This window comes from Brachyistius frenatus, unplaced genomic scaffold, assembly GCF_029030835.1.
Source record: "Brachyistius frenatus isolate BFR_SWC_R1_liver_20210118 unplaced genomic scaffold, ASM2903083v1 Contig_35, whole genome shotgun sequence".
NCBI classification, from domain to species: Eukaryota; Metazoa; Chordata; class Actinopteri; family Embiotocidae; genus Brachyistius; species Brachyistius frenatus.
In genome coordinates, this window is record NW_027210634.1 from 14,945 (window position 1) to 31,403 (window position 16,459).

Consider the following 16,459-nt stretch of genomic DNA (forward strand, 5'->3'; position numbering starts at 1 on the left):
GTTATTCTTTTGCCGGCTTTAACATCTACAAAAACTCATATATCACTTTTACATCTCACTGTGAGGCAACTGCTCTAACCACTGCACCACTGTGTCATGCTCATGTCGTCCGAAATATGGAAAAAAAAAAAAAGAAAAAGAAAGTCATACTATGTCGTAAAGTTAGATTTAGGAACCATTCATACAGTTATCGAGTTTCATTTTGTATTAGGGTTTTGTTTTGTTGTTGACCTTTTGGTTTTAGTATTATTGCATTTACAATGCAAACCTGCAAACTGTGTGGCTCACCTTAAGAGAGAATCGCCCTTCATGTACCATGTGGCTTACCCTTAAGATAACTCGCTCTCCGTGAACCAAGAGTAGCTCCTGAGCGGGTCGTTGCTTGGCGGCGGCGTCGTAGACCGCTGGACTATCTTCAGCGCCGGAGGAGGAGCCGCGGCAGGAGAGAGTGTGTCACGGAGTTCACTCACGGCTTCCAGAGACTCAACCGACAGTCCGGTTAACTCAACAGGTAAAAGATCCCACTTCGCCAAGGTTGCTATTAACGGTTCAGATTCCACCTGTTGATGGTGATTCAACTTTTAGTGAAGTCGAAACGTTTGGAGAAATTGAAAAAGTTCTGCGTACACTACACATTACAGGAAGATATTTAATATCGCTGCAGACCCCATTGAAAACACGTATATCTACTATCCAAAGAATGTCTGCGGCAATTGTGGTCGCTTTTGAATGAATATTTGTGGACGGTGGAGTAATAGGTTGCAGTGAGCTAAAGACTTGTCACAATGCAGCCTATTGACTGGGAAGATGGGTAGCGCAGTGGTTAGCACCATCACCTTTCAACTAGAAACCTTTGTCATGACCTAATTAAATAAAAAGAAAACTCATGAAAGTTGGTACACGCCCGCTCGTGACTCCACTAAACTATGACACTTTTCGCCGGGAGAGGCGCGTGTACCAACTTTCATGAGTTTTGGAGTATGATAAAGCTGCCAAAAATGCAGTTGTTTACGGAGGATAATAATAATGGCTTGAATAACAATAGGGCTTTCGCACCATCGGTGCCCTAAAAAACAGCTGAACTAGTCTCGCCAGCAGGTGACTGCCATCTTAGCTTTTGATGTTTGTGGAATTCACATGAACTAATGTGGTTCAGCTGCCTTTAGACCAAATATTTTTGTATTATATTGCATATTTGTTGATTTTAACATAAACATTTGTAACATTTCTAGCCTATATATTGACCTCCAGTACCTCCTGTTTTCTTATTTGTCAGTCTAGAATCATCAGCTAAACATTTTCATTCTTTTAATCATATTGACCCCAATATGTTATTCTGCATTTTCTATTATGGTAGAAATATACTGTCAGAATTTCAAAAGACTGCTCGGGCAATATTTGACTGGTTTAGAAAAAAGTAAAGACAGATTTGTTTCTTCTTCTGGCAGCTCCTTAAAGGCAGTCGCTGATCACCAAGCCTGCACACACAAAGCTTTGATCACTCACAGACTAATGACTTTTCATCAGCGTTAATAGGCACATAGAGGGCGATGGCCATCTACTTGAAACTGTTATGGAAAGCCACGTGCCAAAGTGTCGGCATTAAGCTGCGATCCGGCTCTTTGGCGCTCGATTGATCGCAGATCAGATACGATCTGGTGTCCAACAGGCTCCACTGAACAGGACAGAATCACCTCTCTCTGGAGGGAGAGAAGGAGAGAAGAAGAGAGGAGCGGACAAGCCGCACAGACATCTTGCATTATCGATCATCCAGTTGGGGGAATGCCGTGCTGAAGATGGGCACGAAGGTGCGCAGGGAGCAATGCCACAAATAAAACACACCGCGCGCACAGCTTCTCGTGTTTAGCCCACACCAGCGGTCGTGTCTGCACTCCCGAAGATCAGAGCGCCGGCACGGGTAAATAAATAACAGCCTCGGGCTGAAGGTTTTCCTATTTGCCTCCTTCCTCCTCTGCATCCCACCGAGGCCCCTGAAGGCATTAAAGCCCGTCAGTCACACGCGCCTGCCTCGCAGCGACGGCGTGCCACTGCAGAGGGCGGGGGAGCTTTGAAGGCACGCGGACCACAGAGAGGAAACAGCTCACCTTCGGAAAAACGCACCTCGGGAGCACATCGGAAAACAAAACAGGAGACAAAAAAAGGGACAGAAAGTCTCAACAAGCCTGGAAAATGTTACAGGAAAGAGTTTGAGGGACGTTTTAACACCGGATGGGAGTGTAATGAGTTATAATACATTCAGAGAGAGATAAAAAAAAAAAAAAAAAGATGCAGAAGAGGAGAGCAGGCAGACTATTCCTGTTCACATCCAAACTGAAGAGATGAAGCGGTTGTTTCTCAGCACGCCCTCGGCTGCATTGTTAGTGTTTGAATTCAACTGTGAGCTGCTGGATACTGTTTCCTCAGCTGCACCTGTCTGAGTACAAGCTCTACTGCTTTACTATTTGTAGCCTAATCTTTTCGACTCAGCCTACGGATCAAATTATGTTTACCGTGCTGCAGTTACAGGAAATTATATGGAAGAGATTCATCAACAAAGATAACCAGCAGATTAAAATACATGCAATGACAGGTCATTTCAGCAGTAAACACACCACACTGTTTTCCCCTCGGTTATTAACCTGCGGGCAAAGGTACCTGATCTTGTGGTCCTCCGAATATAATGCAAAACTAAACAGAAAGAAAAACACCAGTGAAGTTTCCTCTAGTCCTCTTTATTATTTTTTTTCATCCATGTGTTATTGCTGTTAAGCTCCCTGCCACACGTGATGCTGGGAAAAAGCCTCGTTTCTGGTTGTAGCACCTCCCGTGGGGATTTTACACCTGCGCCTTTACACCCGCGGTCACACCTCAGCCGCTTCACCTCTCCCGTCTATTTATTCTCACTTCTACCTGTCAAAGGTGACGCCACTGCGCTTCGTGTAACTAACGAAGCAAAACGTCACTTGAATACCGCTGCTGCTCACCAGGGAACAGATGTTTATTTTCATCAATTTGTTTGCCAAATATTTTCTCCGTGTGTCGCTTGATCTACATAATCAAATCGGAAAACCCGTCGAACATTCAGTAAATATTCATATTTGAAAACTGGGGAAGCAGGACGTGATGGCATTTTGACATAAAACTGCACTGAAACACAATATTAATTTCAGCTGTATCTAGCTGTGCTACTGCACCTTTTTTTCTACATATTACACTGATAAAATGTTGCAACTAACTAATTTCATTATCAACAGTTGCAGATTGTTTTTTTGTTTTTTTTATGGCCCGCACTGTATTAACAAATAAGAATATGAACCTGCTAAGCGCCTTATGTCTGCTTGGAAATATTCTGACAGTATTATAAAACGGGCCCACAATGTTTTACTATGTTCATCTCGTATTTTTCTGTCTGACATTGAAACTATAAGAGGGAATGTGCGTGATTGGTTTATTACTTGGTTTATACTAATACATCTATTAATAAAGGTCATTTGAAGTAATTGACAAAATACCCTCGAGTGTGGCCCTCGAGTCCCCGTTTATCTTCTTATCAGGCCATTGAGTTTGAATTGCCCTTCTATAAATTTGATGTATACCAACAGAGTTCCCACCGTTTAGGTGAACCTACACACACTTGAAGACGATATACGTTGCAACAATGATATACGTTGCCACATTTATGTTGAGAGCGCTAAATGAAGGAGATTTTTTTTGGGGGGGGTATTCGGGATTTCACAAAGAGAAGCAGGGAAGAGAAAATCCACTTGCCAAACTCTCTGCCTCCGAGGTCCCCTGTTTCCCCAGTTATCGTCCCCTGGAGTCTTACGGTGCATCTTAATACCAGACTGCCCACTCAAACAGGCACAAATCAAAGCTTTCAGCTCGTTATTGTAACGTTTGAGGGGTTTTCTTTCTTCCTACGCTGTTTTTCACCCCCCAAATTTTTTCTTTTTAAATTCAATGCAGGAATCCCTTTGTGTGTGTTTTTTTTTTTTTTAAAAAGGGCTGCATCTGTGCTCCACACAGAATCAATACAACACAGGTATCAGAAAATACCTTCAGCTGCGCCACTGATTCTCTCGGCGCTGCTTTAAGGCCTACAAGTCTGAAACCCCCCCCCCAAAAAAAATACGAGCAAGAAAACACATTCTAAAACCAACTTGCCTCTGAAAACACAACAAACAAGCACGAATGGCTGCGTTTGAACCAAAAACAACAACTAAATCTGCTCGCTTCTATCCTCCATCTTCCCCTTTAGTCACTTTCTTGTTCTTTTCTTTTCTTTCCACCCAATCACCCAATCAGGTGCTCTCACAGAACATGAGGCTCTTCCCAACATCACCAGCGTTTACACGCTCATCACGGATCGCCCCGTGAAACCTGCAGGAAACGGTATTTCCACGACAGTTTTGCGCCACAGTGAAGCATCATACAAAATAATGTTTTAACGTCGACTACTAGCAAAAATAAAATGTGTTCCTCATTGACTTCTACCGTAGATTACGTGTGACTTCGACAGTGCAAGAATTGCTACATGTATTCTGCTTAACATTCTAGTCACTAAAAAGTAAATTAGATCATTAATTTCATTACAAAAATACTAAATCTGTCCATCGGCTAATAATTTATACAATAAAAGTACTTTTTCAGTAACTGGTATTTTCTAAGTCTGTACTGTGTCACGAGTGGATGGAACAATTAAAGGTCCTGAAATGGAGCTGAGTGCAAACATAGGAGGGTCTGACGGTGAAATTAAAAAGCCGTTTGGAGAACATGGTGAAGAGAAACTAACTCCGCTGGGGGACGGCGGGGTCTTCTTGGCTGCTCTCCAGCAGCTCGTCCTCAGAAAAACTGATGTGAAGGCAGGTGTTATTCATCGGAGTGGAGAAGGGCGGCGGGAGATCGCAGGTGTCCGAGTGTGAGGTGAGAGTCGGGGGTTCGGCGGGAAACGCCTCGGAGGACGGGAGGACGGCCTCGCCTCTCTCCTCCAGGGGACTGTCACAGCGGCTGGAGGCCGTCAGAAACGTCCCGCGGTCCCCGAACAGGTCGTCGTCGTCGCGCAGGGGCGACAGCAGGGACTTGGTCTCGGAGCGGACGCCCGAGTCCTCGCTGGCCGAGCAGGAGCTGCCCTCGCCGTTGGTGAGGGAGTGGAAGTCGCCGGACGACAGCGAGCTGGGCGTGATGTCCGGGAACGAGAGGCTGCTGCTGCGGCTCGCGGCCGCGTCGCTGGCGGTGACCTCGCCGGGCCCGGGCGCGGCCGCCACCTCCGACCCCGGAGACAACGTCCTGCTCGCTCTCTTGCGGTTCAAGGAGGGCGGAGGAGGGTCGAGTTTGGGGATTATCTGTTTGCACCTGCCGGGGAGAGAACAGAGGAAGTGCTTAGTGGAGTAAATCTATGAAAACAGTTTTCTTTATTTTGCTCATTTTCATATTCAGCATCATTTCCCTGCCAAGTAGGATTATATTAACAATAAGCCTCAAGCCACTTTTGCTCTCCATCATTATATCCCATTAACCTGAGTGCACTGTGACGCAAGCTGTTACTACACAAGACGGTGTCTCTGTTGTTCCGGCTGTCTGGGAACTTATCTGCATGCTGCAGCTCCACTGTTGAGAAAATAGAAGGACAGTGGAAGAAAAAAAAGAAGCAGCGACTCGAGGCGGGAGGAAGAGGAGGGTAAGGAAGTGAGAAAAGAGCTTCAGGCTATCCCTCATCAAATGCACCAGAAATGGAAACATCGCAGTGTCTGATTTCTACCACATGACAAGCACCGGCGCACACAACCGCACACAATTACCGTAGTTGTCTCGGAAAATGACTCCTGACACACCCGATAACAAGCCTCGCTTCCTGCCCGGCTCCGCCCCCTTTTTTACATTACACACCGGCGGCTGCTAACTTCGTTTCCCCTGTGAAATCCGGTCCGCGGTCGAATACTGGTGTAAGTAATGAACTTATGTGACTTAGTGATGTATTTACTGTCTCTGCTTCTGCACCAGGATGATGTTGACAGCTGCAGTAATGACAGACTTGTAATGGTTGGGGAAAAAAAAAAAAAAAAAAAAACCATCTCCAGAGATAATTATCCACCGTTTCCCGAGACTAATAAAGGGAGGTTAACACACACAGCACAGGGGGTAAAAGTCACGCTAAACTCCACCGACTCCGATGCCACGAGGGGTGTCATTCGTTTTTATTTGCCGTTGTAACTTTGTGGCTCGAGGGACGATAATGTGATTGATTGACTGACTGGTTCAACTCTTCAGTCCAGGAAAAATAAAAAATACTTCAACAACTTCCGAATGGATTGCAGTGAAAGTGATTCCCAGAGAACGAAGCCCTCAGGCGACACCTTAGAGGCACCTTCTTGTGACTTTTTAGTGAAAACTATGGGATAGATTGATGTGAATTTTAGCACACATATCAAGAGTGCCCCGAGGATGATTCCTAATGACTCTGCTGACCGTCTGACATTTCCTCTCGCGCCACCTTGAGACTGACATTTCCGATTTTCAGTGACATGTCTGAGCAACTATTGGGCCGACTGCCATGAAATTTGGGACAGACACTCCATGTTTCCCTTCGGATTAATTAGTACCATCATCAGGTCAAAATGTCAGTGTCCAAAACTTTATAAGAGGACTATGACAGCGAGGGCTCTGTTTTAATTATGTAAAAAGTGCCTCGTACTCAGGTCCAAATCCACTTTTGCTAGTTTAATGGTGGATAATCTGAGCGTAAAGTAAGATGCGTGGTTCAAAGGGATGGTACTTAACACCCCAAATCAATCATAGGTGCGTAAAATTAAAATAATCATCAGATCATGCCTGCACCATTAAAACGGCAAATTTGCCAAGTAGCAGGAAAGAAGAAGAAGAAGAAACTAATTTTGTTTTCCATAAATAGACCTTACTATTCTATATTGATGTCCGCACATGTATATTTGGTGACCCATTTCAGCATCTATTATCTATTTACCTTTTAATCTGTCTGAGAACGACAAGATCGATTAACGACAATCTCCCCTTCAATCTCTCCTTCACCTGCTCCGCACCAAGTCAGTGCAGCAGAGGTTAAGCTCTGCCTTTCTTTAAAAAAAAAAAAAAAAAACACGCAGAGATCAGAGGACAGAAACTCGCGTGACCGTCAATGCCTGCAAAAGACAGCAGAGACTCTTCAAACTGAGCTGAAAAGAAACGGGCGCTCATAAATTAGGTAAATAATATAAATACTAGCGATATTAAGCGAATGTCAGTCACTGAGTGAGTGAGAAGATCAAAGTTAAACCCCTGGTCAGCTGAATGTCGTGACTTGCATTTCAAATTAAAAGCCTTCTAGTTTCACGCAGAGTCCGGTCATTTATTAGATTTTGACCTAAATATGTGTTTCATCCAGGAGAAGCAGGGGGTCCCAATTAAAGATTTTCCTGGTTAAATTTTTTCATTAGTACGTTTTATTTGATCCATCTACAGCAGTAGGCACAATTATATACCTACTGCTGAGCCCCCCTCCCCTCCTCTACCACCACCACCACCACCTCGGCGAAACTGCATTAGTCCCTGAATAAATATCGGTCCCACATTGTGTCACCACCGCAGGTAAATTTTCAATCAATGAGAAACACTGTTTTACACGATAATATTTTCCATTGTAATCTTTGCATGTTTTGTGTGCAGCTGCATGTGCGAGCAGAGTGTAAGTGTGTTGTACAGCTGCCCGGGTAGGTGCATAACAGCTTAATAATCATAATAATACTAAGCGTTCAACTTAACACCAGGTTTTTGTTGGTCAACCGCGCAATCGCTTTCTGCTGCCTCAAGACAGCGATGCACCGACAGTCTTCCAGTTGAGCCAACTCGTAACGCGTTAAGTTGCTTAGTTTTAACCCGGCTTCTCGACCGCTGTCTGTTTTCCATCTCGGCGGGCCAACGACAGAGCTGGAGCAAAATTGGGATCGCTAAAAGTAACCCAAGTGGAAATGGAACAACCTCGAACTGCACTGACGACATTGTCTCGATGCAAAACAAGGTTGTAAAACTAACGGCTGAAATGATCAAATTGGAAAATAAATGTGGAGATCTGGGAGCCAGATATCAGGATCTAAATCTCTGTTGCATCTGTCGCGACATTGCTTTAAGACCAGCACGTCCATTGGTGCTCAGATGGACATGAGTACATTTCCTATTTAAACGATGTGGGTGCTGTGCAGTAAAAAGACAACTACTACTATCAGCCTGAAACCACCAAAGACTGGTGTTGTGCTTGCCGATGCTTTACGCTGGGTGTGAGATTGAGCCCTTAAGTGTTAGAGACGCCCACGTAGTTCCCCTAAAGCAAAGCGAAACAACCCTTAGATACTTGAATACTCCTATTGTGCTCCCTCCAGGAGTAACAGCTCCTTGGCTCATAAAAGACAAACAGCACAATTAAAAGTCTGGTTCTCCTGTGGTTTTCCTGTGCTGTTATTTTTGAACGTGTGCGGGCAGACTGGGTAGATGATTGCAGCTGAATCAAGAAGCGATGCCGCTTCCCTCGTCTGATTCTGCCCTCCTCTTTGCAGTCACCCTGACACCCCTCGTCGCTGCCGTCTCTCCCTCCACTGTGTTTATTCTCCCTCTCTTTGTATTGCTGCATCTTTGTGTCTCATTCAGCCTTCCAGCCACCTCAGCTGCTGGCATCCTTTTCTTTCAGCCATTTCTGTTCCAGTTGTCTTATGAAAGGAAATTTTGCCTCACACCGCTATAAAAACAAATGACGAAATATGAACTGCTGCTGAAGACGTTTTTGGGATAATTTACACCATATTTCTGCTTTTTTTCCCCCCACCAATATGTTTGAGTATTCAATGCCGAGTGTAGAATCAAAACTGTGTCATGCTTTAACAGCTAAATGCGTTTATATTGTTTTCTTGCTCTAGATCTATACAGTATTAGAGATATTGGATTATATGCTTTGACAATAACATACAGATTTTATGTTACATACAGGCCATTGAACCTTAAACATCCCAGTGTATGTTTTTTTTTCTTTTATCTGCACAGACTAACAAACATTCAGAGGACTGGGGGTCAAACTTCTAAAAACAACATGGCCGACAGCGCTTAAATCTTCCACTGCTCATTATATCATAAGCTTGTATGACATTAGCTCTCCTGTCACAGGAGATTATTAGGAGCTCATCAAGTCGGACTCGCAAACACAGCTGATCATATTACTGTGACAGGAGAATGTCTGAATGTGCCACTTGTTTTAAAGAATGTCAGTGTGGAGTGAAAATTAACTGGCAGAGACTTGAAAGTTGCTTGTGACACTGATGCTGATCCGTCACAGTGAGCGATTCATTTTCTTTACAAAGTGAGATGCAGTTGGAAAATGATTTTTTTTTTTAACATCCTCTAAGTTGGTGGATTCAATTGTGGCTGGCAACCTCTTGACATCAACTTCATCATTCTCAAAGAGAAAACTGCACTGTATGAGAATAAAGACCATAAAAATGTATATGATCCTTTCTACATGACACCGAGGGTACTTTCACCTCGACCTCGTTTGGTTCGGACCTTTGGACCTTTCAGTTTGATCAGAACCAAAAACAGCAGCTGTGAAAGGTACATTGGACCAAAGGACCAAAATTTGCTCGCACCAAAAGAGGTGGTCTCCATCCGGATCAAACTGAACCATGGTGTGATCAGTTCGAAGTGTGAAAACACTTATTGGATGGTTCAAACCTGCGGATGAATTACAGGAATTTGAACAATAGAAGAAGAAAGATAATCCGGCGAGAAATCAAAACGAGCCGCGGTACCATGTAGGGAGAGGAGATCAAATATTCAACTGTAATTTGGTCTGACGAAAAAAATCTAAAGTCAACTTGAAAAAAAGAATACAGAAAAATAAAATACAGAAACGTACAAATAAGTAAATAAGTGCTCCTAGTAATGCGATTATAATAATTGTATGGCGACAACGAAATGAATCTGTTCATCAATTTTTCTCCCTTCCAATCAAAAAGGCGACCAGAAAAATTGCTAACACAGCGATGTCAAACGTATGACCGCCTACAACCCAATAAATATATATACAAGGAGACGCAGCCCACGCAGGTGATGACGACAGGATGCAGTTACGTCCAGCAAATTTCGTTGGCGCGATCGCAAAATAGCGACGTGAAACCAAATACATGCGAGGAAGACATGAAGCTTGGTTCAGACCTCTTTTTATTGACTATTATTCTGCTCTGAGCCGACGTAGGATTCCAATAACTTTCGACTTATTAAAAGACTATTCTTGTCAATTATTGCCAGCCACAAATTCAAATGAAGATGACTTCCTAATACGCTGCTCTTCTCCTGGCTGCTGGTCAAACATGAAGCAGCACAGTATGTATGACCTTTGATGCCGTATGCCTGAGGATGGGCTTATCGCATTCTCCATCTGGATCACGGTTGATTCAGTGAAGCAAAAACATGCAAGTGACACACACGCACACACACACACACGCACGCACACACGCACACACACACACACACGCACACAAATGTATCACAAAGACACATGAAGACGTGCCTCTCTTCTGAGCCTCCACACACAAAATTATACCGAATCTCGACGAGAGCGTTTCTTCTCTTTTGGCAAACGTGAGCGACTAAACAGTCCTGCAAAATGTGGAATACAGAGACAGCGGTGCCGTGCATTAAACATTTGTGACTCGACTTTGATTACCTCGATGCAAATGTGCTTCTTAATTTGCAGAACCACATCCGCATGTAAATGGAGGTCATTATGCAGTCATTAGCAGAGAAATCAGTGGTGAGTGAGACCCACACATGAGCCCGCCAGCACCCACACTGTTCAGCCACCACATGCCCAGTCCCATGCTTTTGTGCCACAGACACCGGTTCCACATGCTGGTTATCATGAGTAATACTCACATAGAAGGAGGAGAAGGAGGCAGAGAGGAGAAGAGGAGGAGGAGGAGGAGGAGGAGGAGGAAGAAGAGGAAGGGGGCTTAGGCAGTGGCAGAGAGCTCCCCAGGCTCCCAGGGAGAGGCGGGCTGGTGCGGCAAAATTATGGGGGGGGGGAATGGAACGCATGGGCTGGGGGGGGTTTGTTTGAGCGGACTGACTGTCGGTATCTCATTGGGATATGAGGGATGTTAGATGAGGAGGAGGATGAGCAGGAGCGGGTCCTCACACCTGTACCAAAGAGAGGCGACAGTTAGACTACAGAGGATCAGGGAGCGATGAAACGGGAGCAAGACTAGTGAGTTAAAGAAATGTTTGAACTTCGTATTTCATGAGGGAAGTTGACGCTTTTTGAATGGGAGTCGATTGGAGTTATTTTGGAGGCAGCCCCTAGTGGCCCTCAGGGGTATTTCACTCTGATGCACTTCTCGACTGGCTTCCATCATTAGCAGACGGTTTGTTATCAGTGAATGGAAACATGGAGAGCTGAACCGTATGGTCCTTAAAGGTTTCACTTTTTTTTTTAACATTACATATGTATGTCTGGCTATTCACTTCAGGGAAGAGTTTAATTCTTGGTGCTAATTACACATCAAATGAAAATAACAAGAGATCAAATCAGCGAAGGTGTTTAGAAGTTGAAATGAATCACAGCACGGTGTCTGAAATACAACTGACTCATAAGCGAAGCTCGTTTATTTTCTTCACTATTCAAAAATTACAAACAGTTACGCAGTTAATCAAGAAAACAGCAGGAGCACATCTTATTTAGAAAAGGACCAGTAGGAGATGGAACGATTTTCTTAGTTTATGCGTCTGTCATCGTGTATTATTTCAGTTGTTTTTTTTCCAGCACCTGGTAGTAATGTGTTACTACTGCCAGCAGGGGGCAGTGATGCACTAAATTGCTGTTTGCTAACAACCATTAAATAATTACTACCACACAGCAACCTTTCAGGGCCAAAAAAATAGATCTAACGTCGAAGTGACAAAAAGTGCAGTTTCTAAGATGGCCACTGGAGGCTCCAACTTTACAGCAGAAATAAACTTGTTTACTGCCTGGTACAAAAAACTGTTTTAGTCTCTATAGCTAATTTCCACACCCATTACTACTGTACGGGAGATTAATTTTAATATACAAATAATGTATTATTAAGGGCGGGGCTGCTTTTAGTGACAGGTGGGTGCCTTAAGAGTGGGCTAGGTGCCAGCAGGTTTAAGCTACCAGCTTTATTTGGCCACTTCAGCTCCACCCACGCACCACCAATTTTTTTGGATTAGCCAGGCATTGCCAAGATGGCGACGGCCAATGTCACCCAGAAATGAGCTTTAATACTACTTTTCCCGGAGGCTACGTCCATTTTTTTAAATTTATATATACAATCGGGGTTATTACTAATGCATGTATCGCTGTGAGATTAGATGTTAAAGTACAAACAGCAGAAACATGCAGAGACTAGAACTGCTGTCAAAAGATCTTCAAAAAACCGAACGGAAATTAGGTGCCAAGTTGAGATCAACAGGTGCAGACAAAGAAGGGCAGTAAGCCAAACATCTCTATCTGACTTACATGTAAGATGCTATACACTTCAGTCTTAATGACAAACAGAAAAAAACACACACAAAGCGACTAAAAAAAAAACAAGAACAAGTAGGAGGTTTAAACTGAGAGGGGACACTGAGTCTCTGTAAAAGCATCTTGCTTTTGTAAAAGAAATTAACACACAACACCCATCCGAGTGTTTGTGTGAGAAGTCTGCGTGGGATGTATGTAGGTGGATGAACGTGAGAAAAGTGTCTCCAAAAACTTCAAAAGTCTATTCATCATGGAATCGCTGTCAAACATCACTCTCTCGGGCAGATTTTTCCATCTCTCCAAATGTCAAGTTCAGGCTGACTTACAGGAAGTCTTAAAAGCAGCGAAGAACCATCAGAAACGACAGCATCTCTCCCTGAACAACGGCATGTGGCGGTGTGTAAATATAGCCGACAGAACCGTCTCTGGAAACATCATCCACAACACTCCCGATCGCAATTACATTATCGGCCGGTGCAGCTCCGACACACAGATCGTAATGTTAACGATAAGGCGGTAAAACAAAAACAGAAGATAGATGGGAAGGGAATATGATGAGGTCGGTCAGGAAATATGATTATGCAACACGCAATGCTGTCAGGGAGAGAGTGGAAGAGAATGCAGCGTATACCATACCAGAGGAAAGCATGACTCACTTGTGAATAATACCGAGTTGGTATAAGCTGGCCACCATATGTGTCTGTCTCCGCTCTGTGTGGGCGGGCGGCAGTTTTTTGCCGCATGTGCTCTGGGGATGCCGATCTTCGGCCAGTTCGCCACTTAGGTCCAGATTGAAATTTCTCAACAGCTATCCAATGGCTTGACATTACCACCTGCGCAGACATTCATGCCCCCAGAGTCTGGACAGACTCGGGTCATCCTCTGACTCAGTTCAATGTTGCGGCCACAAAGTGTATTTCAAGCCCACGATAACATCCTGTTTTGATCCGACTTTGGTTTTTCTGTTTGTTGTGTAAAAGCGTGACTCACGACATGGTTGGCTATATAGTGTCCAGTACGATCCCAACATACCATATGCTGTGATTATTAAAGCACCCGAGGCTGTTGGCAAGGTGAACACGCAAATATGGTCTGTGTTGGAGGATAATGCACGTGTGAACTTTAAGGTTCCATATTGTATAAATTCAGATTTCTATGTCTTTGATCATAGAGCAGGTCTAAGTGCTGTAAAGATGTTGTATACGGAGAAATGCACAGCCCCTATTCAGCAACTATTCATGCCAATAGGCGTTATACACCCGTCAGTTCACTGAAGGACACCGTGTCAGTGTCACGTTTGGCCTCACGTAGGCGTGAAAGGTACACGCACGTATGAGCAGGGTCGGAGAAGGAAGTCATGTGATGACGGTCATTTGATCAGGCACAAAAGGTATAAAATCCAAGTAATTGGGAAGATCCTTTAGAGCCCTTAACCCCGGAGAGCAAGGTTCAAGTCTGTGAGAAAACAATGCAGCGTCGTCTTTAAAGAAATGTTGTCCAAACCAAGTAGGTTTTTCTTAAACATAACTGGGTGGTTTTTGTTGGCTAAACTTACATCACCTTACTTTTTCAGGCAAAGCGTGACACTGACACGGTTTCCTGTAATTATCTGGCGGTTACATTAAATCCTTTGGCGTGATAAAGGGTGGACTGCACCATTAGGACGAGCTGTTTAGACATCTTTAAGTTTGTGATGTCACAAACTCCTGCTCGTGTCATATGTCCGCCCCTCAGCATGGCTTGTTGTCCAACATTTATTGTGGAAGAAATCACAGTTCACCGTTCCATCGCCGACCTGACGAGCAACAAGAAAGTGTTTTACCTGGGCGTGTGTCACTCAGAAAAGATTGAGCCAATCAGAAGAGAGGGTCACTGATATAAATGTGCCTTAAAGACGCATAAACAAAACAGCCTGTTGTTGGTAGAGTTTCAGCGTGAAGCTAAAGAGAAAAGATGTAAAACTTTGTTGAGATGATTTTTGGTGCTTTGAAAAACGTTTTATTTAAATCAAGACTACAAATAAAAGACAGGAAACGTGTGAAACAAGGGTCCTTTAAAGGTAAATTGCATTAATAACGAGAAGTGAACAGATTCCGTCGCCCTGCTCGACCAGCACAGGACGCAGGAGAGAGACGATGGCAGCGGAGTATCTGTCTGCTGGTTCGCGGAACATAAAAATCGGGCCACTCGGGCCGTAAACATTGATCCGTCTGGGGGAAATCCAGAAAACGAAAGCAAATGGAAGCAATAAAATTTGCTGTGCGGTGTTGGGGGAGGGCAGGCACAGGAGTCTGCCTGCACCGAAGGTAATGCAAAGGAGTTTGGCAAAGGTGGGGAAACAGAATAACACAAAGGAGATGAAGTTTCCATTTCTCTCCACTGCTTTTTCCGACCCTCTTTTTTCCGACGCTGTGGCGAGATTAAAAAAATCTAGTTGAGTCACACAGGCTGCGTTACAAACAGTCGAAGGTCAAAACTGTTTCTTTGCGGAGTGTCTGTCCACAGGAAATTAATTAATTAATTAATAGTGGGGGGTTTTCTGTGCAGGAATAACCGGACTTTTTAATATTATGTGCCATTTGTTTACAAGCCCGACATAAAACTTTATGACTATTTACAAAAAGATGATGTTACTAAGGGGAGAGGAACAAACAGAAGCCAATAAAAGAGAAAGAGGAAAAGTCACTTTGGTGGGAGATTTCTAAGCTACTGCATTGTTTTTTTTAATGCTTTTTAAGACAGAAAATAGAAAATATGGTGGAACAGAGAAGCTCAGGAGGAAGAGTTGTTATATAATTACATATAAAAGGAAAAGGGGAGGTGGGTTTAAGCCTGGCGTGTAACACACTTCCAGATGAAACCAATATTAAGATGGAAATGTACAGTAACAGGACGCCGCTCTTTAGAAGAGATTTGAGGTTCCCTTTTGTTTTTCCTTTTAGTTTTTCCCCCTGCGCTGATGTAAAAAAAAAATATTCTTGACATATGTAGAAGAGTAGAGTTTCAGGTTGTGAAAAGATGGGAGATGGGCCTGGCTGGGAGTCTGTGCTGCAGGAAAACCACAGGATGTGAATCTGGGCAAGCTGCAGACTCTGACAGACACACACAAAAAGGAAGACATGTGAAACTACTACATCCACATGCACGGCAGACACACACACACACACACACACACACACACACACACACACACACACACACACACACACACACACACACACACACTACTCCGCCCAGTCAATTCAGACTCCTTATTTTTCTCCTTGTCTGTTTTGAAATCAACTTCAACACGGTCTCCTCTGAGATTAAGCTGTGGATTACTTTCAGAGAGAGATAGAGAGGGAAGAGGAGGGACAAATTAAGTGAAGATGAGAGCGAGAAGAGGGAGGACGAAGGGGAGACCTGCTTCAGAGCTCTACTTGATCTTATGTAGGAAATGTTTTTTTTTAGTTGTTTTTCTTTTAGCACAGCTGCTCTTTGTAACGGCTGTAAGGCGATTAAAAGCTCATTAAAAAGTGATTATAAACTGCGGCTCCATGTATGCATTCAAGGTAAAGGCTGTCTGTGAGAATTCAGGTACGACACCGAAAGCACTTTACCAGACCAAATGTAGAGAAGAGAAGCACGAAGTGGAAGCTCAAACATTCCTGAAAAGCAAAACATATTCATCATAAATTATTCCAAAGGAAAACGATTCCATTTGCTCTCTCGACGCGGGTTTTAATGGCTTCTCAAAATGAGTTGTTTCACGACACAGAAAGACTCGGACAGTAGTTGAAAGCCGATGGAGTTTCTCTTGTTTCTCTTAAATCTCATTCTCTCTCTCTCACAGAAGCGTCTCTGATTCTTTCAACCTCAAACCTGATCCCCTCTTTGTTTGTCAAGCCAGAACCCTCCCTCTCCCCGCGTTCCTGTAATCCT

General features: G+C 43.8%; 1 protein-coding gene across 3 annotated transcripts in view; it reads right to left on the bottom strand.

The window, feature by feature from the left end:
• Positions 1 to 3,973: 3,973 nt before the first annotated feature.
• The window catches only part of LOC138622201 (carboxyl-terminal PDZ ligand of neuronal nitric oxide synthase protein), a 51,086-nt gene continuing 38,600 nt past the window's right edge, over positions 3,974 to 16,459 (bottom strand). For 2 of the 3 annotated variants that reach the window (XM_069700785.1, XM_069700784.1), the window contains one exon: positions 3,974 to 5,352. In XM_069700785.1, the coding sequence (XP_069556886.1) occupies positions 4,788 to 5,352 (565 nt within the window). In that variant the 3' untranslated portion in view covers positions 3,974 to 4,787. Of the gene's footprint in view, positions 5,353 to 10,929; positions 11,194 to 16,459 lie in introns of all 3 variants that reach the window. The other variant, XR_011310993.1, reaches the window with a different exon arrangement.